General features: G+C 42.2%; 1 protein-coding gene across 7 annotated transcripts in view; it reads left to right on the top strand.

Moving 5' to 3' along the window:
- Window positions 1-24,765, top strand: part of LOC141110962 (serine/threonine-protein kinase BRSK2-like) — a 495,524-nt gene that overhangs the window by 380,014 nt on the left and 90,745 nt on the right. For all 7 annotated transcript variants that reach the window (XM_073602807.1, XM_073602805.1, XM_073602806.1 and 4 more), the window contains 2 exons: window positions 3,955-3,988; window positions 23,059-23,127. In XM_073602807.1, the coding sequence (XP_073458908.1) occupies window positions 3,955-3,988; window positions 23,059-23,127 (103 nt within the window). The remainder of the gene's footprint in view (window positions 1-3,954; window positions 3,989-23,058; window positions 23,128-24,765) is intronic.

Below are 24,765 nucleotides of genomic sequence, written 5' to 3'. Positions count from 1 at the left end.
ATCAGGGCAATAAGCAGATAAATATCCAGTAATTCTGCAGATGCGGCAAATACCGGTAAAGCCTCATACACACGGTACGATTGTTGGCCAACCGAGCGTCTAATTTTTGTCTTAAGGGCGTGTGCCAGGATCTTGTCTTGCATACTAACAGTACACAATTGTCGAGCAACAAACACGAACGTAGTGACGTGCTACGAGGAATTTCAGCTCTTGAGCGCCACCCTTTGCTAATTCCTGTTTGGTGAGCATTGATTCCGAGCATGCATGTTTGTACTTTCGACGTTTGTGTGACGGATTTGTGTACTGATCATACGAAAATCTGATGTCAAACCCTTGTCCGCCGAAAATTTACTAGCCTGTCATCCAACATTTGTTGGCCGAAAGCTGGACAACAATTGTCAAAAGGAGCGTACTAACGGAAAGATTTTAGGACAACAGTCTGTCAACAGACAATCCCCTGCCAACAATCGTGCCGTGTATACGAAGCTTAACTTACAAATAAAGGTTTTTGTGAACCACTTGCCGACCAGCCGCCGCAGTTGTACTGCAGCAGAATGGCTAGGCTGGGCGAAACGACTTTATGTAACGTCGCTTCGCCCTGTGGCCACTAGGGAAGCGCGCCCCCTGCTCGCCCACAGAGCCGATGTGAGTGCCCGGCGGTCGCGATCACCGCCAGGCTCCCACGATCGCTCGGGGCACATGGAGAACCAGCATCTGTGTGTGTAAAAACACAGTCACTTCTCTGAGGGGAGAAGTGACAGATCGTCTGTTCATGCAGAGTCTCTTCCCCTACACAGTCCCCTCCCCCCTTCAGTTAGAAAATACACTAGGGCACACATCAACCTCTTGATCGCCCCCTAGTGTTAACCCCTTTCCTGCCAGTGACATTTTTATAGTAATCAATGCATTTTTATAGCACGGATCGCTGTATAAATGCCAATGGTCCCAAAAATGTGTCAAAATTGTCCGACGTGTCTGCCATAATGTCGCAGTCTGATAAAAATCGCAGATCGCCGCCATTACTAGTAAAAAAAAAAATAATAAAAATGCCATAAAACTATCCCCTATTATGTAGACGCTATAACTTTTGTGCAAACCAATCAATATACACTTATTGCGATTTTTTTTTTACCAAAAATATGTAGAAAAGTACATATCGGCCTAAACTGAGGAAAAAAATCGTTTTTTAATATATTTTTGGGTGATATTTATTATAGCAAAAAGTAAAAAAAATTGCGTTTTTTTCAAAATTGTCGCTCTTTTTTTGTTTATAGCGCAAAAAATAAAAACGGCAGAGGTGATCAAATACCACCAAAAGAAAGCTCTATTTGTGGGGTAAAAACAACGTCAGTTTTGTTTGGGTGCAATATTGCACGACCGCGTAATTGTCAGTTAAATCGACGCAGTGCCGAATCGCAAAAAGTGCTCTGGTCAGGAAGGGGGTAAAATCTTCTGGGGCCGAAGCGGTTAAAAAAGCTTTTTTTGACTGAAATGGGTATACAGAATGTGTAGGCACTTTGCTTGAGCCTTTAGCCTGTTCTATCTTCAAGAAAATCTCTTTGATTCCTAAGAGTTACAATTTAATGACCTAACACAGGAAAGGTCTAAAATGTTGGAGGAGAGCTCTCCATGGGAAGGACAACCTGCAGGAGATATACTGCAGGGAGATAAGAGGTGAATCCAGGACTAATCTTTTGGAAGGCTGTATGCATTAGGTGAGGAAGCAGGTTAACAGGAAAAAAGAGCATTTTCTATTATATGATATGAGCTTTATGGCAAAAAGTTTATTTTCCGGTAATATAACAAAGAACATAGTTATTACAAGTACAAAGGGGCAATTACGTGAACTGTGTCCCTAACTTATACCAGTAGGTCTGTTAGTTCCCAAATATGTCCTACTGTAGTCAAAGTTGGGGTACCCCTGAACAAATTATGCTTTTTCTTTTCTAGCTCAGTCAATAAACTCTGTAAGACATTATTTTAGGCTGGAAAAATCCAATAAAATGCGATACTGCAATACACAATTTGCATTAAGGCGTTTTCTATTTGAAATGACACCCAAAAAACACCTTGCCAGCACACCACAATGTAAAGATGGGAACTATCTGTGCATTGTGGTATGTTTAGTTTAACTTTATTAAGTTTCAAATTAAGTTTGTGTATGATTTTGTTGTTCATAGTTGTTCATTGGCAGCCTATTGAAAATATATGGTCTGATTAATGAGCAAAATAAGACACTGCAATGTACTGAACAATGTGCATTGGGAGAAGAAGTGTGCATACATTGTACAGTAACTGTGCATTTTCAATGCTTCGAGCTACAGAGACACTTTTTCTAGGATACCAGAATTGGAGAACCCCCTTATTTTGTACACTCACTGGTCACTTTATTAGGTACTCCTTGCTAGTACCAGGTTGGACCCCTTTTTGCCTTTAGAACTGCCTTAATTCTTCATGGCATAGATTCAACAAAGTGTTGGAAACATTCCTTAGAGACTGGTCCATATTGACATGATAGCATGACGAAGTTGCTGTAGATTTATCTGCGGCACTTCCATGATGCAAATCTTTCGTTCCACCACATCCCGAAGGTGCTCTATTGGTTTGAGATCTGGTGACTGTGGAGGCCATTGGAGTACAGTGAACTCATTGTCATGTTCAAGAAACCAGTGGTGAGATGATTTGAGCTTTGTGACATGGTGTATTATCCTGCTGGAAGTAGCCATCAGAAGATGAGTACACTGTAGTCATAAAGGGATGGGCGTTCAGAGATGGTATTCTGCATACCTTCTTTGTAACGAGTCATTATTTGAGTTACTGTTGCCTTTCTATCATCTCTAACCAGTCTGCCCATTCTCCTCTGACATCAACAAGGTATTTTTGTCCACACAACTTCCACTCACTGGATATTTTCTCTTTTTCTGACCATTCTCTGTAAACCCTAGAGATGGTTGTGTGTGACTATCTCTAGGCCAGGAATTGAAGAGAAATCTCCGCAAAGGGACACATACAGCAAAAACTAAATTGAAAGGGGTTCGAACCATTCTCTATAGCCAAAACTAATGAAAAAGGATTTTGACTACACATGCACATGAAAGATTACTTTATGTACTTATATGTTATTTATAGCGAATAGGATAACTGGATAAGTGAACTGAAATGAAGGGTGTTTTGGGTAGAATAGGGAAGGATTAGTTGGGTTTTATTGCTGTCTGGGTCCCCACTAGAAAAATTTCGTAGATTCCCTGTGCCAGTATCAGTAGTCATTGAGCAAAACTCAACACTGGAGAACCAGGCAACAATAAAAACCTTACATTGGTTCTAAACCCCTTCCCAGCTTACTCAAACCCCCCCAAAATCTGTGATGGATTTCCACTTTAATTTACTGGGTCAAAACATTACCATATCATCTTTTCAAATTAAAGCTGTGAATACCAGTATTTGTAAGTTCCAGTCCGTTTTTTAATCATCATTATTGATTTTTCAATTAGTGTCTTGGGTGGTATACCATTTTCACAGCTTAACTACTCAATATGAGGTCTAAAGAATGGTGTTGGCTTTAGCAACACTAAAAAAATTACAGAGAATTCTGATTGGTTGCTAGAGGCAACACCTCACCCTAAGTTTAAGCATGCAATGTAATGTGTGAGTACCCTGTGTTTTGTTTTATGTCTTCATGCCATTTACCTCAGACTTCCAATACTGTATATGCTTCAAAATTGTCGGAGGCAAATGTCATACATGTCACCGCCATGAATTTGTTGCATCAGAACTGACATGCTCGCTGATGTTACAAGCCATGCATGTCTACATGATTGGAATATCCTAACATACATTGGGGATAACAGAGTTACTAAACAAGTTCTTCACTTTATCCTGCTGTTAACACCCCTCTTCTTTCTCTGTCTTTCCCTTTCCTGTTGTTTTTTTCATGCCTTACTCCCCTGTGACCAGGTCTCCTCACTATGCATGCCCTGAGGTGATCAAGGTAAGTGTAACTGACTTCTGGCTATCCTGCAATATTCCAATTTCCTCTCATTTCTTTGTTAAAGGCAGTGGAGTAAAGGTAGCAATGACTCAGAAAGCACCACTACTGGGCCCATGTACCTGGGATGACCAGCTCTGATGCTGATCCAAGAATAATTGTCTCATTTGTTGCCCCACTGAAAGCATTTTCACGGAGTGCTTACCAGCTAGAAGAGGGTTTTGTGTTCACAGTTATATAGCATTAGGCATTTGTGTGTATGTTAAAGTGGTTGTAAACCCAATTCATGAAATTGTAACTAAGCACATATATCTGTAGTGTTTACTTATCTCTCTACAAAGCTCTAAGTGTTGTTTCTTCCTGGTACTTTGTTCCTCTGTTATCAGCATGAGTTATTTCTGAAAAGCTCTCCGACACATGAGATAACACGAGCTAAAAATTAGTGTTGGGGGGGGAGCTTAGAGGGAGATTAGCACTGAGCTTGTCTATTCATAATAAAGCTCTGCATGTTCCTTCGTTCCTCTGCCTATGTAGAGGGGGGTGTGTCCCTTTCCTCCAATCAGCTCTCACACAGTGTAAGTGCAGTCTCTCCATCCTCTTCACTATGCTGAGACAGATGAAGAAAGATTTTTAACATGATCTGCACTTTTCAAAGGGTGTAGAGAGGGGAAGACAGCAGATATACATGTAAAACTTATATAGGATGAATTGTTTCATCTCTGTGTATCACCTGAGGCTGTTCACTTCACTGGGTATATGGAGGCTTTACAACCACTTTAAATGAGAGCCATTTTTATGGTGAGTACTGCTTGTTCCCAATGCATCTACCTTATATCAGTCATTACTTTTTTTTCATATTATGCATATCGGAGAAAGTAGGTTCCGTATTTGCTTATTTCCTGAACCTGACCTGCTACCACTCCATGCCACCTGAAAAAAAGTATAATCTTACCTTACAATACATACAGCTCTAAATGAGTGTTGTTAACAATAAAAAGATCTCAAGGGGTCCCAAGTCAGATGAGGCACAATTTACAAAGCTATAACACGTTTTTCACTGTAGTGATCCTTATTCTTAGCCACGTGATGTGGGGCGTTATCTGTAGCTCTCATTAGCTGTCACTACTGAACATACGGTAACTGTCATTAAGGCAAATAGCAATCATTATAGCTTAATGAACTGAGCTTGTTTTGAGTTGGGATCCAAAACAGTATAGCTACAACCCCGATAAAAGGTAAAAATCTATTTTCAAAATAGTTTATATTACCCATTTTGCTTCCTCCTGCCTATACAGTCCCACACAATTGCGTCCAGAACAGAGAAAAGTTGACATATTTGTTGTAATGCAGTGTGTGTGTACACAGTTAGCGGGACTTGATTTTGCAGTGGTCATTTAGACACGATATTCCATGTCTCCTATGAATGAATGACTTGTATAGCACTACCTTTGCAAACTGAAGCGCCTCAGGGCACTTTTTGCCACCGGTGTCCATCTGCGGTATAGCGCGGTCCTGAGACGCTTACAAACACATACACATATTTGGCCGATTTTTCAACAGGATCTAATTAACCTACCAGCATGTCTTTTGGAGTGTGGGAGGAAACCAGAGTACCTGGAGGAAACCCACGCAGGGACAGACAGGGAGTACATGCAAACTCCAGGCAGATGGTGTCGTTGTAAGAATTTGAACCAGCAACCCTATTGCTATTAGGTGAAAGTGCTAACCACTACACCACTGTGCTGCTGTTTCTCATTGCATGTGTCTCCTACATGCAATGAGAAACATTTGTGCATTACATGGAAAACTTTATGACCCTTGAAATGGGAAAAAGACCCTCCTATGGAATTTTGAAGGCAACCAAAAAAGAAAAATGCATAACCATTTATATATAAACACAATTTTTATTACAAAACTCTAAAAAGACATAGCCTTGTTAAAAACACGCGTGGCCATATTTAGGCGAAGATCCATTGTACACATCAGTATGCAGTTGATACTTTGGCAATGTTACATATCTGTTTGGAGGATTTGATGTTCAGCAGATAGTTTGCTAGGGCATCATACAGCCATGTATCAACTGCATATTGATGTGTACAATGGATCTTGGCCTAAATATGGTCACGTGTGTTTTTAACAAGGCTATGTATTTTTAGAGTTTTGAAATAAAAAGTGGTTTTATACATAAATGGTTATGCATTTTTCGTTTTTGGTTGCCTTCAAAAACCCATAAGAAGGTCTTTTTCCCATATCAAGTACAGAAATAGGGCTGGTGGGTACCACTTCCCAGAACAGAATAAACATACATTAGAAACCTTTATGGTGCTAAGGGAACAAAATAAGCATAAAATACATTTGCAAACAAATAGAGTTATGATTTCTAGTTCAAATCATTATACCTAAAAGGAAACTTGCACTGAGCTTAATATGGGGCTACCAATGGTAACCTTTTTCAGAACATGCAGCAAGTGAAGTGAAAACACCTGACCTGCACATTATTTCCAGGTCAGTAACTTAAAAGGTCCTAAAGCTGCTAGATTGCAAAAATTTACATTTTTAGAAGGAAAGGTCAGCAATGGCAAGCTACAAGCTGCTGCTAGTACAGGTTTCCTTAAATACAAGGCTTATGGTAAACATAATCAGTATGAATGAGGACAGCTAAGCAGCATGCCAGAATCATGTTAGAGTCTGCTCCATTCCCTTTGCTGAATCCTGTTTATAATTTGCTGGACCCAAAGCGTCAAACTCCACTGAAGTCTATAGGGTTAAATATTAAAATGCTGGGTATTTTGTAGAGCTAATAGGCAAGCTATTGTTAAAAAAAAAAGGCATAGCATGCTCGGCACAGTCATGGGGGACATGTACCAATGCCAAAAAAAAAGTTTTAAACATATCGTACAGCTGGGAGAGACTTCTTTTCGCATGGCTTCAAATGTGACATGGAAAAAAACAAAAACTGTTTAAGGCTGGGTTCGCATTGCAGCACACTCTGGCTCACAGCAGGAGTCCAGTTTGCAATTTGCAGCGGAGCTGCTGCGAAGATGTGTGAACCGGCTCCATAGAGAGATGGTCACAATCTTCTGCTATGCGAATTGGCTGTGGGGAAACCCGTATCCAATTCGCAACAGTGTAAACCCAGCCTAAAGGAGAAGTATGGCCAAAGATCGTTTGGCTGTACTTCTCCTATGGGTCACAGGAGTGCAATTCGTTTTGCACTCCTGTGACCCGTTTTCAGCAGAGAGCAGGCTGATTTCTGCTCTCTGCTGACGTCACATAAGTCAGTCCAGGCATCGCGACAATGGAAGTCGGGATCCGCCAGGTGCCTGGACTGATACCCCGCTCAGCCTTTCACTAAGAGTCTGAGCCCGGCCGCTCCCTGCCTCCTCCACAGCTCAGCACTCCAATGATCGAGGATGAAGCAGAGTGGAGAGCTGCTGATTGACAGTCTGCAGCTCTCTGCTTGGGGAACTGTCAGAACCGAGCGATGGCCGATTTTCGATCAATTGGTTCTCGGTGTAGAGGCGCCGGGGGACAGATGCAGCATCGGACCAATGCTGCATCTACCTAAAACAAACCCATACTTCTCTTTTAAAGATATGGGGATGCTGGAAGTGGACACAGACTGTTCTCTGGTTGTTCATATTTGACTGTGGAGTTATTGTTTTTCTTTTACAATTAGTTTGGCTTACATACAACAGCAGCACTCCAATCTAGTTCATTTTGGTTAAAAAGAGGTAATTTAAAGAGGGCCACATGGGACTTTGAGATAGGAAGTGACCAGTGGTTTGCTGACTGTTCCCCTTTGCTGATGCAAAACTGTCATGCTTTTTGCCAATGAAACTCTCATGAAGAAATAAGAGACTGCAGTTGATACAACAGTGTAAAATTGGTTAGTGACAGGACAGTCTTTTTAAAAAACGAGGCCAAAATTACACATAGACACAGTGCACAGGAAGGCTTTCTTTTTCATTCCAGATTGAAGAGACCACAGATGACAAAGCAGTGTAAAATTTGCCAGCCACAGGGTTAGGTCATTATGCATTAGTGACACATGGCAAAAGCAGGTATTTTAGCACAAGAATTAGGATGCCACATTTGATAAAGCTGTGTAAAATTGGCCAGCAACTGGGGAGTTTTAATCACAGAGAATAGGCCACACCAGTCTTTGCTTAACTTTTAATTGTCATATTTTTCAATTGAGATAGTGTTGTAAATGTTCTTGCACTTAGTTTTTTTTTTTAAACAATGCAGCAGTTGGTTGTAAACCAGGTTTTCTCAATTACAGTCCTCAAGATGCCCCAACAGATTATGTTTTCAGGCTCTCCATTATTTTGCACAGGTGATTTGATCAGGTTCACTGCGCCTTAGTAATTACCACAGCCGTTTCATCTGACGGAAATCCTGTGTCAGGGCTGGGCTCAGCCCTTCCTTCTCTGAGCTGGCCGCTCTGCTGTCGGCTAATTGCCAGCTCCTATCTCTCCACAGTGACTCACCTGTTGATGATATCCTGACTTTCTGGCTTGTCTGAATATCCGTTCTGGTTACTGAACTTTGGCTATGTTTTGACTACGTTTGTTTTATTTACTTTTATTATTAAACAAGTGTGATTAAACTGTACTTCTGTCTTTGTCTGATTCATGGTTTCTGTCAGTAGGCGAAGGCCATGAATTCAGAAGATGCAGTTAATCCACTTGTTGGTAATATTTTTTCCAGATTGGATGGCCAGGATCACCGCATGGATCAGTTTGCCATGGCATTACAGACGCTCCTGAGTCGCACTGCTCATCTGGAATCTCCCACTGTGGCCGCTCTGGTAGAACCTGAATTGCAGTCTCTGTGCAGGCACCCGCCTCAAGTATTACCTCTATAAGAGATATGTCTGGTTTCGCTCCGCTTCCCCAGCGATTTGGGGGTGATCCAGTTCAATACAGAGGGTTTCTCAACCAGGTTGAGATATACTTTGACATGCTGTCCCAGGCGTTCCCACAGACAGAAGTAAAGTAGGTTTCATGATATCTTTGCTTTCCAAGAGAGCCTTGGCCTGGGCAAACCCTCTATGGGAGAAGCAAAAACCCGTTGTCTTGAGTTACCCAAACTTTGTGGCTTCCTTTAAAAGGGTATTTGACATTCCCGCACGCTCCATTTCTGCTGCGAAAAGCCTCATGTCAATCAAACAGGGTACGAGAACTGTTGTCGATTACGCCATTGACTTCCGTACCCCGGCAGCAGAGATTGCATGGAACAATGAGGCCCTTGTGGCTGATTTTTCTCACGGTCTCTTGGATAACATCAAAAATGAGATAGCAGCCTGAGACATACCCACTGAGCTGGAGAGGTTGATCTTGTTTGCCATACTTATTGCCTCTAGACTCCGAGAGAGACCTTCCTTTAAGAAGTGCTTGCGGAAGCCTCCTGTACCTTTGGCTCCGAGCTTTGCAGTCCCACCCTTGTCTCCCTCACCTCCCATTCCTCCTGGTACCGAGTCTGTCAGTGAAGGTGAACCCATGCACTTGGGCTTCACACGTCTCTCTGTGGATGAGAGAGCCCTTAGGAGGAGGGAGAGATTGTGCCTTTATTGTGGCCAGGCAGGTCACTTTTTGAAGTTTTGTCCTACCCGTCCAGGGAACGCCCGAACCTTGAGGTCCTGTCATGGACAGACCTTAGGTGGCGTTGTTTCGTCCCCATTTATCCAGGAGGATAAGCCCCTTTCTTGGGCTGAGTCGTGTGTCGAGATACAGGCTCTAATCGACTCTTATCTTATAACAGAGGCTGAAGGCCTGTTCATTAATGCTGCCTTTGTATCGAAGTACTTGATTCCGCTGCAGCTGCGTGACATTCCACTTGCCATTGAGGCTCTGAGGCTCTTGACGGGAGACCTCTACAGCCTGCCCATGTGACTCATGAGACTTTTTCGTTGTCCATGGCCATAGGGGCTCTTCACTATGAGATAATCCAATCCAAGTTATTTCCTCACCTAAGTTTCTGCTGGTTATTGGTTATCCATGGTTACAGAGGCACAACCCCTCTTTTGATTGGCTCCATGCTGAGGTTCTCTCCTGGTTGCCACAATGTAGTAAGACATGTTTCCAGATTGTAGCCAAGATCCTGTGCACCTCTTCACTCTCCTCCCTGCCGGAGGAGTACCGCGATTTTAGTGATATCTTTGACAAAGGTCAAGCCGGTAGTTTGCCTCCACACCACACGTCTTATGGTGCAATTGACCTTCAACCTGGTGCCATACCCCCTCGTGGCCGGGTTTACCCTTTGTCGGTCTTGGAGGATAGGGCCATGGAGAAGTATGTTGCAGATGCACTTTCTTAAGGTTTCATCCGCAAATCCTCGTCTCCTGCTGGTGCTGGTTTCTTCTTTGTGAAGAAGAAGAGTGGTGAACTGAGACCTTGTATTGATTATAGCGGTCTCAATCGTTTCACGATTAAGAATGCTTATCCGATTCTGTTGATTACGGAGATATTTGACCGCCGGTTTTCAGGAAGCTTGATTTGAGAGGGGCTAACAATCTTGTGAGGATTAAGGAGGGCGATGAGTGGAAAACTGCATTTAATACCAGAAAAGGCCATTGTAAGTACCTCGTAATGCCATTTGGCCTTTGTAACGCAGCGGCAGTTTTCCAGGAATTTATTAAAGATGTCCTCCGAGATTTGTTGCAGTTATGTGTGGTGGTTCTCGACGATATCCTCATATTTTCCAAGTCCCTGGAGAGCCACCACACAGACGTCTGTCGAGTGCTTCGGAAACTAAGAGAGAACAATTTCTATGGTAAATTGGAGAGGTGCGAATTCCATCGTGAACAGGTTAAATTCCTGGGTTGTCATTTCCACTGCTGGTTTTTCGATGGACCCAGAGAAACTTTTCAGTCCTACAGTGGCCCAGACCCGTGGGTTTACGTCCTATGCAGCGTTTTCTTGGCTTTGCCAACTATTAGCGGAAGTTTATTTGTAACTTCTTGTCTCTGGTCAAGCCCCTGACTAATATGACCAGAAAGGACGGTAACCCACAGAGTTGGTCTCCGGAAGCCATTAAGGCCTTTGAGAGTCTCAAGGCTGTCTTTGTTTCTGCTCCTGTGTTGGCACATCCTGATCCTACATTACCTTTTATCCTTGAGGTTGATGCTTCTGAGACTGAAGTTGGCGTCCTTTTGTCTCATTGTCCTACCTTTGAGAGCGCTATGCATCTTTGTGGCTACTTTTCCAAGAAATTGTCACTTGTGGAGTGCAATTACAAGATTGGGGACAGTGAGCTGTTAGCAATCATTTTAGCCCTGAAAGAATAGAGACATCTCCTCGAAGGTACCACTGTGCCGGTTCTCATTCTTACTGACCATAAGAATCTCACATTCTTGTCTGAGGCTAAACACCTCTCTCCCAGAAGGGTGTGATGGGCTCTTTTCTTGTCAAGTTTCAATTACATTGTCTCATTCTTACCCGGTACTAAGAATTAAAGGGCTGATGCTTTGTCATGACAATTTTCCTCCACTTCCAAGAGTTGGTTCCGGTTCCTGTGATTCCTTCTGATCGTATTCTGGCTACGGTTCACACCAGTCTCACTTCTCCTTTGGATGACAAAATTCTTGCCGCTCAGGTCCATGCTCCTCCTGAGAAACCTTGTGACCGCTGCTTTGTCCCAGAAAGTCTCCGTACTGCCGTGCTCCAGACTTACCATTCTCCCAAGGCTGTTGGCCACCCTGGGAAGAATCAACTCTTTTGGGCCATTTACCAACAATTATGGTGGCCTAGTCTACACCCTGATGTAACCCCCTTCGTAGTTGCCTGTTCCATGTGTGCTCAGAGTAAAACTCCACAACACCTTCCAATGGGCCTCCTACAATCCATACCCAATGGAGAAAGGCCCTGGACCCACCTGTCTATGAATTTCATTGTGGAGTTACCCAACTCCCAGCGCAACACAGTTATCCTTATGGTGGTTGACCGGTTCTCGAAAATGTCTCATTGTATTCCACTTAAGAAGTTGCCCACTTCTAAGGAACTGGCTTCCATTTTTGCTTGGGAGATCTTTCGCTTACATGGGCTATCCAAGGTGATCGTCTCGGACAGGGGTAGTCAGTTTGTGTCCCAGTTCTGGCGATCCTTTTATGCACAGTTTGGAATTCAGCTTGCTTTCTCCTCTGCATATCACCTGCAGTCTAATGGGGCCACAGAACGAGCCAATCAGTCCTAGGAGTAGTTTCTACGTTGCTATATTTCTGACCATCATAACAACTGGTCAGACCTCTTACCATGGGCGGAGTTTGCTCACAATAGTGCCTTAAATTCTGCTTCCTGATTGTCCCCGTTTATGGCAAACTACGGTTTCCAACCTTCCATGTTGCCTGACTCATTTGTTTCCGCAGAGTATTTCTGCGTTAGAGGAGCATCTCCGTGGTATTCGTTCCACTTGGGCAGAAGTCCAGGAGGCTTTGCGACATGCTAATGATAGGTACAGACTCCATGCTGACTGCAGACGCCTGCCTGCACCTTCCTACAGCAGGGTCTGGCTGTCATCTTGTAACCTCTGATTTCATGTTCCCTCTCTGAAGTTTGCACCTCGGTTTATTGGGCCTTTCCGTATTCTCTGCAGGATTAACCCAGTGGCTTACGCGTTAGACTTTCCTTCTAATATGTGTATCTCAAATGTATTTCATGTCTCCTTATTAAAACCTTTGGTCTGCAACCGCTTTACCACCTTGGTGCCTGGTCCTCACCCTGTGCAGGTTGAGAACCATGAGGAATATGAAGTACCTGGTGCATTGGAAAGGGTACGGTCCGGAAGAATGCTTTTGGGTCTCATCCTCAGACGTACATGAGCCTGTCCTCCTCTGTGATTTCCATAGACGTTTTCCCCTCAAGCCTTAGTGGTCCTCTGGGGGGGAGGGGTCATTGAGGAGGGGGTACTGTCAGGGCTGGGCTCAGCCTCTCCTTCTCTGAGCTGGCCGCTCAGCTGTCGGCTAATTGCCAGCTCCTATCTTTCCACAGTTACTCACCTGTTAATGATATCCTGCTCGTCAGTCCTGCTTACTTAAGCCGTCCAGCCCAGATGATTTCTGCCTTCAGCTTGGTCAACATCACTGAAACTTTCTCCTGCGCTCCTGTTAAAGACTTGCTTGACTGACATTCCTTCTGGCTCTAGATACTGCTTGCTGTTCCACTACGCTGATTCCTGGCTTCCTGACTTTCTGGCTTGTCTGACTATCCGAACTTTGGCTATGTTTTGACTACGTTTGTTTTATTTACTTTTATTATTAAACAAGTGTGATTTAACTGTACTTCTGTCTCAGTCTGATTCATGATTTCTGTCAACCTGAAAACATGACCTGTTGGGCAGGGACATGCAGTGAGGTCAGTGACTGGTGAGGCACTGGCTAGTATCAGAGCCAAATACACATGGGTTACATACGTTGCGAACGTTGGAGCGAGATCAATAATTCTAGTACTAGACCTCCTCTGTAACTTTAACATGTAACCTGTAAAAAAATGTACAGCCTCACCTATGGAGATTTTTAAGTGCTGAAGTTTGGGGTCTCTGTGACTTCAGGTCGTCAAGCTACCCAGAGTCACTGAACCCTGACCCAGATTCACAACTCAGGCTTAGCCCTGAGCTAAAATAAAATTTCCTATACTAACACCCCTAGATCACTAGAGGGTGCTTCATATGTTGGACACTTTATGAAGCTGACAGTCACTTCTCTACTCCCTGCTGTGGACTTCCTGACAGGCTCATTGCCCTTTCACACCAGTTGCATAGGGACCGGAATAGCTATGACTAGTCAGGTTCATCCTCTTAGGTCTTCACCCAGCAGCTAGATAGCTTTTCCAGCTTTCCCTGTTCAGGCACAGCTACTGCATTCGCCCACTGTGGTTCTAAGGGGCAGAGCTCCTTGTACTGGGTGGTGGAGGCTGACTGGCTTTAATTCACCTCTGGGTATTGTATATTGGTGTCTTGGGGTAACATCTTGTTTCAGGGGAGGTATATATGGTTTCTGGTTCCAGCTCTGCAGGGGGGGACATTCAGTGGTCTCACTTAGTTAATTTTTGGGGGGATGTGGAGGTTGGGTGAGAGGCAGCGGGTCCCCGCTGCTTGAGCGGGAGGGGTGTGGGTTATCATAGGTTGGGGGTGGTGGGGTCCCATGGGGGAGGGCAGATACCACATGGGAAATTCTGGAGAATTCTGTGATGCTTTTTTACCTTTTTCTATTATAAATTGGATTGAGGAGATAACCCCTGGGTGTGCACATTTCTTTATTTTTATTTTTGTGCTACTGCTTTTGAACACACCCTACCATTATACATGGAGGTACCCTCATGCTTAGGCAATTATCAGGTTCCCAGTTTGGTTTTCTTTTTTCCTTTTTCATATGACTTTATGAACTCATATGCACCAGTACGTTAGGAGCTTACAGGATTTTGGCCCAGATCAACAAGTATTTTTCTGATATACAACTGCATGTATAGCAGAGATGTACTGCTCACTTTTTTATTATTATTATTATTAATATTATTATTTTGCCCAGAAATACACTTTAAGCCAATTCCTTCCACCATTTACTATATATTTTAAAAAAATGAAAACAAGAAAAAGATGATAGTTGCCCCCTAAAATTGGTCCCCACAAGTCTAATGACATCACTATATGCTGTTTGATGACATCATCACAGATAGCAGCTGAATCTGCAGTTGGTAATTTAACCTTCATTGTAGAAAGTAGAATTCAATTATAAATATTTCTGGAACAAGTAACAAGATTTTTTACAGTTAGTTATAGGTCATCACTGGTCAGTGGGCCAGAAAAGGTATACAGATGGCCAAAAACATTTGGTGTTTGCTTCATTATTTTCACGCTGTAGTTGACCAAATGTAGCTGAACATTGAATTACACATGTGCCCATTTTGGCAGACATGATTAAGTCACATTGAAACTGGGCCATTATAAATTGGGTCAGCCAGTAAACTCAGTCAACATATGTGTAACAAAGTTGGCCAGCCAAGCTAACAGTGTAATTCAGTCATTCAGTCCAGTACCTAAATTAGAGGGTTTGACTGCATGATTACCTTTTGCCATGAATGGCCAGCTATAACAAGAAACACTATCAGACTTATTCAATAATGCAGAGAAAAGGGAAACAAAGAGTAATGCATATGTAGCCCTACCCCAATAGAGGGATAGGATGGGTTTTCTGTTCTTTGCCTCAAACCTCTCCAGACATACTGGGTTGAGTGTACATACATACAATATGACAGGAAATCACTGAAAGTAATACTCGGTAACCAATAGTTGTGCTATATAAAAAAAAACAGGCACCAGACCAGGTAGTAAAGGAAAGCTTAATATATTGTCACCTGATATGATTGCTAACTAGGCAAGCATAAAATGGATTAACAATGGTAATAACACAATATAGCATACAAAGTGATTAACAGTAAGGACAAGGCAAAAGATGGCAGTTGGAGTCCTGATCAGCATAAACAGTAGCAAGGCTGCCTCAAGTGCAGCAGTGAGCAGTCGTAAAGTTGAATCTACTGTGTTGGAACTATACTACCGCATTTATGGTGGCGATGCTAGTCCTAGACCTATTGGGTATGCACTGTTCAAAAGAAAAGGAGGATGGTAGCGGCGTGGGGCGGGGGGGGGGGGGGGGGAGGGGGCTTGCACAATATTTATTAATGGAGGGCAGTCCTTTGAGAAGTTCTTCTGCTGGCTATTGTTGTGGTCCTTAAAGAGCATTGACAGTCCCAGTTAAACTGCATGCAGTAAAGGTATTGTTTAGATATGGCATAATCTCAGCACTAGTTCAAGGTAGGATACATGAAGAAACTTTGGATAGCTGCACTCTGCAGGAGTACTACTTTATTAATATCCATATAAAAATACATATACAGGCAAAGAAGAGCACAGGGGGTGAATAGAAAACTCAAAACATTTCACACTAGTTTAGGGCTTATTTGTGACATGTAACGAGTAAGTGCTAAACTAGCACAAAACGTGTGGACTTTTCTGTGCACCCTCTGTGCTCTTCTATGCCTGTATATGTAAAATATACAAAAGTGTAGCGCTAAAGGAAACACCATGTGGGTGTGTGAAAATGAATCATGATTAGAAGTGCTATAAACACAAATCAATATACAAAACTATAATGCATAATAACCATGACATATAAAAGTCTAGTCACTAAGAGAAGAAGTGTGAAAAAACTTCATAGGGCATTTTTCCAATAAGAAGACTGTTGTTAATTCCTCAGTGGAAAATAATAAAATGGTGCAATCAGAGAAGTATCTGTAAGGCACATTCAAAATGGGTTAGGCATTCGTCTGATTGCAGATAAATACTTCTTACCAGACAAGGTGGACCCACCTGTCGTACGACAGTGGGCCAATCAGCCTTAAATTGGCTGAAGGCCAGATGGTCATCGGAGGAACCAGCTCTGATGTAGATAGAAGCTGTGGAGGGATTGTTCTGAATGCAGTCGTTCGATCAGTCAACAGGGGTGAATCCCGATGTGGCAAAACCAGATATCCGGAGCTCAAAGAGATCCTCAAAGTGGATATTCATTGGATCTCAAATGTAAACACCAGAGACCAGCGATCAAGTGGTACATTATCTCATTGGAGCCATAATGAAAAAAAAAAGAAAAAAGGCTCCATATGGTGCAGGTCATAAAATTAAAGATGTTTAATCTTGATAAAAATATATAAGCATCTATTACAGATGACTGCATAAAAATGTGATTACAGGCAAGATAAAAAATAAAAGCAATGTGGGGAATGGGCCCGACATGTTTTGACCTAATGGCCTTCAACTGGGGCATATGTGTTTTTATACAGATATTATTAAAGTAGTACTCTTGCGGAGTGCAGCCGTCTGATGTTTCTTCTGGGCACTGCACTCGATGGACTGAAGATAGCATGGGATCATACATCAGACCAACCTGGAGCAGTGTACATCTGTCTACTGGTCCAATGTAGATGTGGTTCAGATGTGGTAAAGTTTTGGTATAATGTTGTATAGGGTTGGTGTAGGGGTGCAGTCTAGATTTGGAGTGTAGCATTGGTGTGGCATGGATTGGGTACACTTGGTATTGCTCTCAGTGGCTCAGTCCCAGCTAGCAGTATCAGCAATGGGCGAATAGCCCTCTCACCAGTCCCTTGGATGCTGTGGTGACCTTCTGCTGTAGAAGGGGGGCCACACGCGGTCTCTCCCTAGAAGCCCCAAGTGATCAGTGATGGGAAGCAGAAGGTTAATGGATGCTCCAGTCTGCCTGTGTCAGCAGTGCATGTACTGCAATGCTGTGCTGCCCCAGGGTGTTCTCACTCCCAGTCTCAGGCTCAGATCTCCACTGGTATGGTCTCCCGCTGGCAGGTGAATATCCAGACAGAGGTGATCTCTCTCTAACTCCCTCAGTGCCAAGAGGAAGAACTTTCCTGGGCAGTTTAATAAAAATCCTCTTTCCACTCCTTACTGTACAGTGTCTGTTGAGATCTACTGTATAGTGTAAGACGTCTATTCATTCTATTATATGGCGGCCATCTCAATCTATAACTCCCAGAAGTCTCAGCACTCTGCATAGAAGTCTATAGGCTTGCTTAGCTTTAGCTCTCCCCTTGCTGGCGGGAGGAGAATGGTGGAGCATAACTCCAGTGTATCAGTAGAAAGAGAGGAAAATAAAAAGCAATGTCTCTTTCTCCATATTGCCATATCCCAGCATCTGGCTACACATAGCATTTTGTTTTTAGCTGATTGAGGTCTGAAAGATGAAATTTTTTGGATTCTGAATATTTTACTAAATGATCAAGACCCTCCTACCATTGGAAAAAACTCCACCCTTGGGACAAAAACACAATTTTTAAAAATTGTTTTCTTATTTACCTGCTATAATGTTTAACTGATTGTTTTTTTTAATTAATTAATAGAATAATGTACTATGTAATATAATAGTAAAAATATATCTGATCTAGGCACGCTAATTGGAGTTCTACTTTAAAGTTTAGCCTGTACGTGGCCCCTCTTCCTTTCATAAGAAGTTGGTTGGATAAGGGCCCTTTCACGCTGATACGTTTTTCCTGCATTTTTATCTCTTATCAAAAAAAATACAGGAAAAATGTTTCCCTTTAAATCATATGAGACTTTTCACACCACTGCACTGTGGGTGCGGGTGCGTTTTGAAAAGTCCTGCATGCTGCAGCTTTGGTGCGGTTTTAAAATCCATACCAAAAACGCAGCTTCCTATTGAAATTAATGGATACTGCGTCAAAATTGCAGTAAAAACGCACCCGCAGTGTGTTTTTGGCACATTTTTGAGTCAGATGTCCATTTTTCACGGGTGCAGGAAGCTTAAAAATGCACCAGAAATGCAGTGGAAATGCATTTGAAATGCAGCAAATTCACAGTAAAAATGCACATGCATTTTTACTACGATTTTGCTACAAAGCAGTGTGAAAGGGGCCTTAGAATCAGAAAAAAAAAACTTTAACTACAATCAGAACGTCTGTTATATTCACGCCATGCTATCAATTAGCACGTTATGGAGGGGACTGAGACAGACAGAAGCATGTGAGGGTGTCAGATGCTGCATTGTGCATCGTCTGCTCTTGCAATGAAAATATAAATTAAAAACCTGTTACTATGCTGTATTTTGTCTGTATTTCAGCAGCTCCTCATTTTTATTGGCTTAATTAGATCAGAGTTCCTTACAGAAAACCTATAATTTGATACAATTAACAATAGCTTTGGAGTTATATATTTTTAGAATGTAAGCATCACATAAAGGTGTTTATTTAACTGACCAATATGTTATTTGTAAGGATGAATGATTTTCGCATCTTGCCTATAATTTGTTCAGTTTTCAGCAAGCATCAAGAATAGGAGGCACTGTGTATTTTATGTGTCATGCAATGAGACACCATATGGTATTATAATAACACTGATATGACATGTGGTGGCATACTGGGATAGCAAACTGCTGAAGGCATGTGGTGTAGCTGTGCAGGTAATCAACGTGTATACAGCACTAGTCCTTCTGAAGACACTGTGTCCGCAATGCTGAACTGAGAGTACCAAAACAATGTAATTCCTAATTCATTCAGCCTTTCAGACCTTCCTCATTATAGACCAGTGTTTCTCAACTCCAGTCCTTAAGGCGCCCCAACAGGTCATATTTTCAGGATTTCCCTCAGATGAAACAGCTGTGGTAATTACTAAGGCAGTGATACTGATCAAATCACCTGTGCAAAATAATGGAAAGCCTGAAAACATGACCTGTGAGTTGGACTGAAGTTGAGAAACACTGTTATAGACACTCTACTTTTGCACTAGTGCCAACCTAGGCAAAGTCTTTACATTGTGGATTTACGTGTCATCATTAATGTAGAAACCTGCTAAGTACTTTCTGCAACCGAATTGGCTTACGTACATTAACAACACTAGCTGAAGATCAGTAAAGAGAAGTCATTAAAAAAATTAAATTAAATAGCTTAGGGTGGCTATTGGGCTATTGTCAGACAGTGGAGCTGTCAGACGGTAGGAGCCAGCAATGGGTGTGAACCTGTTTTTTTTTTTCCAGATCGGCACATTGTGGGACATTTTGTTTTTTAAATAAAGGAATTGTCAAAAACCGTCCTCCCCCTGTTGAGCAGCTGATGATTAATCGGTTGTTAAGGACGAGGAGGCTGGCTTCCTGGCCGCTCCATAACAACCGGCTGTTGTTAAAGATGCCGGCGGCCACCGGCTCCCAAAATTCACATCTGAACCGTATGTGGAAATTGCAGCTGAAAAACCGAACAGCTGCTTTGGAAATTTGCAGTGAAAAAGGTCCCCTGTCCCTCACAACTGGGGCAATGCAAATTAGGTGGCCACAAGGCCGTCTAATTTGCCTAATTAAAGAGCTACCTCTGAGTTCAACCAATAATCTGCTGGCTGCAATGGAGTGGGCGATAGGCCCAATCATATCTAGGGTTCAATCAGCATAGGACCTACACAGGATATGAAAGCTCCCCTTTTTGTTTCTGTCATTTGTTAACACAGAAGCCGGCAGAGGAAGTTTTCCAGTATTCACTTACTCTGCAGCTCTGATGAATGAGGACCAGGAGGTCTGGTCAGAGTCCGGCAGAATGCAACCCTCTCCCCCTTCCCAGATGAAAACACTCTGCCCTGGGAAGCTTCCCCTCCCCCCCTTACAGCCCTGAGTAAACCTGACAATCAATTATCAAACATTAACTGCAGGTAAATCTTTCTGTTTTGCTTGTGTTTTAAATGACAGTGAATGATTTGCTACTAGGAAATGCTTGGTGAAAGACATATTCACTGATTTATAAATATGCTCCTTTTATTTCTGCTCAATTAGCACTGTATGCGCCAATGTAAAATTGACCTTATGGCATTGATTAACATAAAAAAAATCTAGTTACATGCAATGAATAGTTCAAGTTTCTACAGTACAGTACCTTGAAAAAGTATTTATACCCCTTGAAACTTTCCAATTTTTTTCATGTTACAACCAAAAACGTAAAAACCCACATAAATGGCACAAGATTGTGAAGTGGAAGGAAAATGATACATTTTTTACAAATAAATATCTCAAAAGTGTGGCGTACATTTGTATTCACTCTCCCTCAGTCAATACTTTGTAGAACTACTTTCTTGCTGCAATTACAGCTGCAAGTCTTTTTGGGGATGTCTCTACCAGCTTTGTACATCTAGAGAGTGAAACGTTTGCCTATTCTTCTTTGCAAAATAGCTCAAGCTCTGTCAGATTGGACAGAGAGTGTCTGTGAACAGCACGTCTTGCCACATATTCTCAATTGGATTTAGGTCTGGACTTTGACTGGGCCATTCTAACAAATGAATATGCTTTGATCTAAACCATGCTTCCGCATGTTTGCTGTGTCCCCCACATGGCTTCTCGCAAACAGCAAACTGGACTTCTTATGGTTTTCTCAGTGCTTCATGAGATGTTCAAAGCTTGGGATATTTTTTTATAACCTAACCCTGCTTTAAACTTCTCCACAACTTTATCCCTGACCTGCCTGGTGTGTTCCTTGGCCTTCATGATGCTGTTTTTTCACAAAGTTTCTCTAACAAACCTTCACAGAACAGATGTATTTATACTGAGATTAAATTACACACAGGTGGACTCTATTTACTAATTAGGTGACTTCTGAAGGCAATTAGTTCCACTAGATTTTAGGTAGGGGTATCAGGGTAAAAGGGGCTGAATACAAAAGTACGCCACACTTTTCAAATATTTATTTGTAAAAAATGTTGAAAACCGTTTATAATTTTCCTTCCACTTCACAATTATGTGCCACTTTGTGTTGGTCTATCACATAAAATCCCAATAAAATACATATACGTTTTTGGTTGTAACATGAAAAAATTAGGAACATTTCAAGGGGTGTGAATACTTTTTTAAGGCAATGTATATGGATACAAGATCAAGGTAGGCAGCATATACTATTTAGAGATTTGAGTATGTGAATATCCTTAAAATATTTAGGCAATTCGGTAATGTGAAGTTGGGCTTTGGAAATTAATGTTGTTGGAGTATTTTTTCCATCCAGAGTTAAGAAATAGTCATTCACTTATTCCCTGCAGATTATTGCTTTGCTTTCCTGTGCTGCATTTAATTTTGAACGATCACATTACCTATTGCTATTAGCATTAGCTTTGGAAATCTAGTAGTATTTACACAAGGCTATTAGAAAATAACCTTTCTATAGAAAACTTGTTCTACAGTGCCCCAGCAAACTTCTATCTAGTTTATAGATACTGTATATTCACTGATCATTGGCTGAGAGCGCTGATGGGGGGCCAATCGGCAGACCTTTTTCAGTCATGCCTCTTCTGCTGGACCGGCTGGCGCACACATGGGTCGAATGTTGGGTGGTTTCTATCTGCTGCCAGATATTTGTCCCTTAAGTCTTTTTATTGCTGTCTCTTGTAAGGTATGGGTTATCCTTACTAACTGCATGCTATTGTTCTTGATAACATTGGTTATTGGATCTTTGTACCGCCATCTAATGTATATATACCTAAATAAGCAATTAATAACCAGTAGGGGGATCCCCTTCAGGCACTGGGCTGTTATGTATCTTTGCTCCCCCAAGGGCTAGTTCACGCTGGAATCACATAGAAACATGGTACACGTTCCTATGTGATTTCTGTGCGTTCTCCTGCAGTGCGATTTTCAGGTCATTTAAATAATCAAATCACACCTGATCGCACAAAAGGTAGCGCATGCAGTACTTTTGAAAAACGTGCTGCACTAAATCGCATGGTACTGCAATACCATGTGATCAGGTGCCTGCGCATGCACTGTGTTTTCTGTGTTTGGGGTGCTGTTAACAATGTATTGGCACCTGCAGCAGATTGCAAAGGACATGGGTTTTGAATGTGGTGGAGGAAACACGCACAAAAAGGACTAATAGGCCTAAATAAATATAGGCAGCCTATATTTATTTAGAATCACATTATGATAGATTGCTGTAACTAAAACAATGTCACCTGATTAACATACTGTGCATGTACAAAGTAGTTCATATTTGATGCTATGTACATCTTGTACATACGGTGCTGGAAATGTTTACACCTTAGATATTATAGGCGGTTCAGAGAATTTCACCCAGGAGTTTTGCAAGCAATATAGCACACATTTAAATTCTTTGATTTCATTGACTGGACTGTATTCAGTAAAGGAGAAACTTCTCCAAAGTATAACTGCAGTATTAGTGTAGTAACATTCATTTTTCTAAGTGTCCCTGTCCCTGCCCCAGCCCCTTCCCAGTCTTGTACTTAACTGTCCTCTATCCAGAAAGATTTCTGCTGAGTGGGGGTTTCCCATTCCATGCACATTACTATAGCTTGTCTAGCAACCCTCCAAAGAACCAAAATCAAAAATGGTCGCCAATTTTCCTGAATGAAATTTGTCATTTAAATTTGAAGAATTAGAATCAAATCATATTTTGGCTTATCAGCTCATCACTAACCAAGATAACATTTACTGTTCTGAGAGAATCAGAAATCATAGTTGGAACATACAAAAAAAAAAAATGCTTTTTTTCTTTTTGCAGGGTGAAAAGTATGATGGGCGTAGGGCTGATGTGTGGAGCTGTGGAGTTATCCTATTTGCTCTCCTTGTGGTAAGTCTTTAGAAGACATACTTTTATTCCTTCTAATTCCCCCTTCTCCCCCCTCTTCCCCCCCTTTCCTTCTTGGATTCACACTTCCTTTTTCATTTTTTTTTTTTTTATATAATCTTTATTATATATTCTTTTCAAATATAACAAATAATAATACAGGGGGTACAGAATAAGAAAAAAGGGAAAAAAGGAGGGGGGATCCAAAAAAATCACAGTGTAGTACCATAAAAGTATACATAACCATACATGTTAAAAGGATGTGCTTTAAAGAGAGAGAAGAACATATGGTGCAAACTGCTTACGGAAACCTTGATGTATGTGTGTAATGAGACTCTTATGACTTCTTCAACCTGTGTCCACCGTCATAATAGAGACGGAATCTATATTTGAAACAACCAATACATCTAAACAGGTTAACGATAATCGTTTGAAGAAAACAGCATCCTGTTAGTGTCTTAGGGTTAGATCTTAGCCGGAAGGGGGGGGGGGGGTAGAGAAAGGGGTTGAAAAAAGGGGGGAAAAGGTTGATGGGTATATCTAATAATCACTGACACATCTGTCTAATAGCCAGCACATCTGTGTATATTAAAAGTGCAATAACATTATGTAGAACCTGGGGGATATATAAGTATGCCGTGGGTCTCATCCTCTATACTTATTTAAAGAGCAACTCCAGCAACGTCTGACCTACAAGAAGCAGCCCCAGGGGAAGCCTGAGGAGGAGCCGCCGTTCCCTTAGACTTATAATGTGTCCATGTCGCCCAGATAGCATAGAATTTGTCAAACTTATCTTTACATTTTGCCATCCACTCCTCCGCTGCCATAACCGAGTCAATCAGGCCCATCCACTCACTTCGCCCCGGAATATGGGTCGATTTCCAGTGGACGGGGATCAGACGCCGTGCGGCATTTAAGAGGTGTGGGAGTATCGACTTCTGGTACTGACTTAGTGGGGTGGATGGCACATGCAGTAAGAACTCCATTGGGGAGTCTGGTAAATCCACGTCTAGGATAACCTTTATCTGGGCTCTAACATCTAGCCAGAAGGGCCGAAGCCTCGGGCACTCCCACCAAATATGTAGGAAAGTGCCCGAAGCCCGCAGCCCCTCCAACATGTAGCAGAAGTTGTCGGATAAATTTTTGCCAGTTTCGTTGGTACCTTATACCATCGGGTTAACAGTTTGAAACAATTTTCCTGCATTTTGGTATCTATTGAGCTTTTATGAGTGAGCCGATAAAGGTTATTCAATTAGACCTCAGTAAATGTGTGTCCCAGGTCTCTTTCCCATTCCCTAATGTATGTAGGCTTATTCTGGGATTCCGCAGACTGCAACATCGCATAAAGCAGGGAGATAGAGTGAGAAATGGGGCCCTCGGATTTACATAATTTTTCTAAGGGGGTTAGCGATGAGGGGGGTCGCACAGGAAGAGGTAAACTCTTAATAAAATGCTGTAATTGTCTGTATCGCCATCCATCCATCGGAAAACTACCAAACTGGGAGCGGAGCCAGTCCAAGGACACCAAACCTTGTTCATGAACAAACCGTCCACAACGAACCTCCCCATCATTTGTCCAATTGCGGAGGTAGGAAAGGTGTTCCCCTGGAGGGAACCAGGGAAAGCCCCCTAGCGGTGCAA

Source organism: Aquarana catesbeiana, linkage group LG10 (genome assembly GCF_042186555.1).
Source record: "Aquarana catesbeiana isolate 2022-GZ linkage group LG10, ASM4218655v1, whole genome shotgun sequence".
NCBI classification, from domain to species: domain Eukaryota; kingdom Metazoa; phylum Chordata; class Amphibia; order Anura; family Ranidae; genus Aquarana; species Aquarana catesbeiana.
This window is presented reverse-complemented; position numbering and strand designations above follow the sequence as displayed.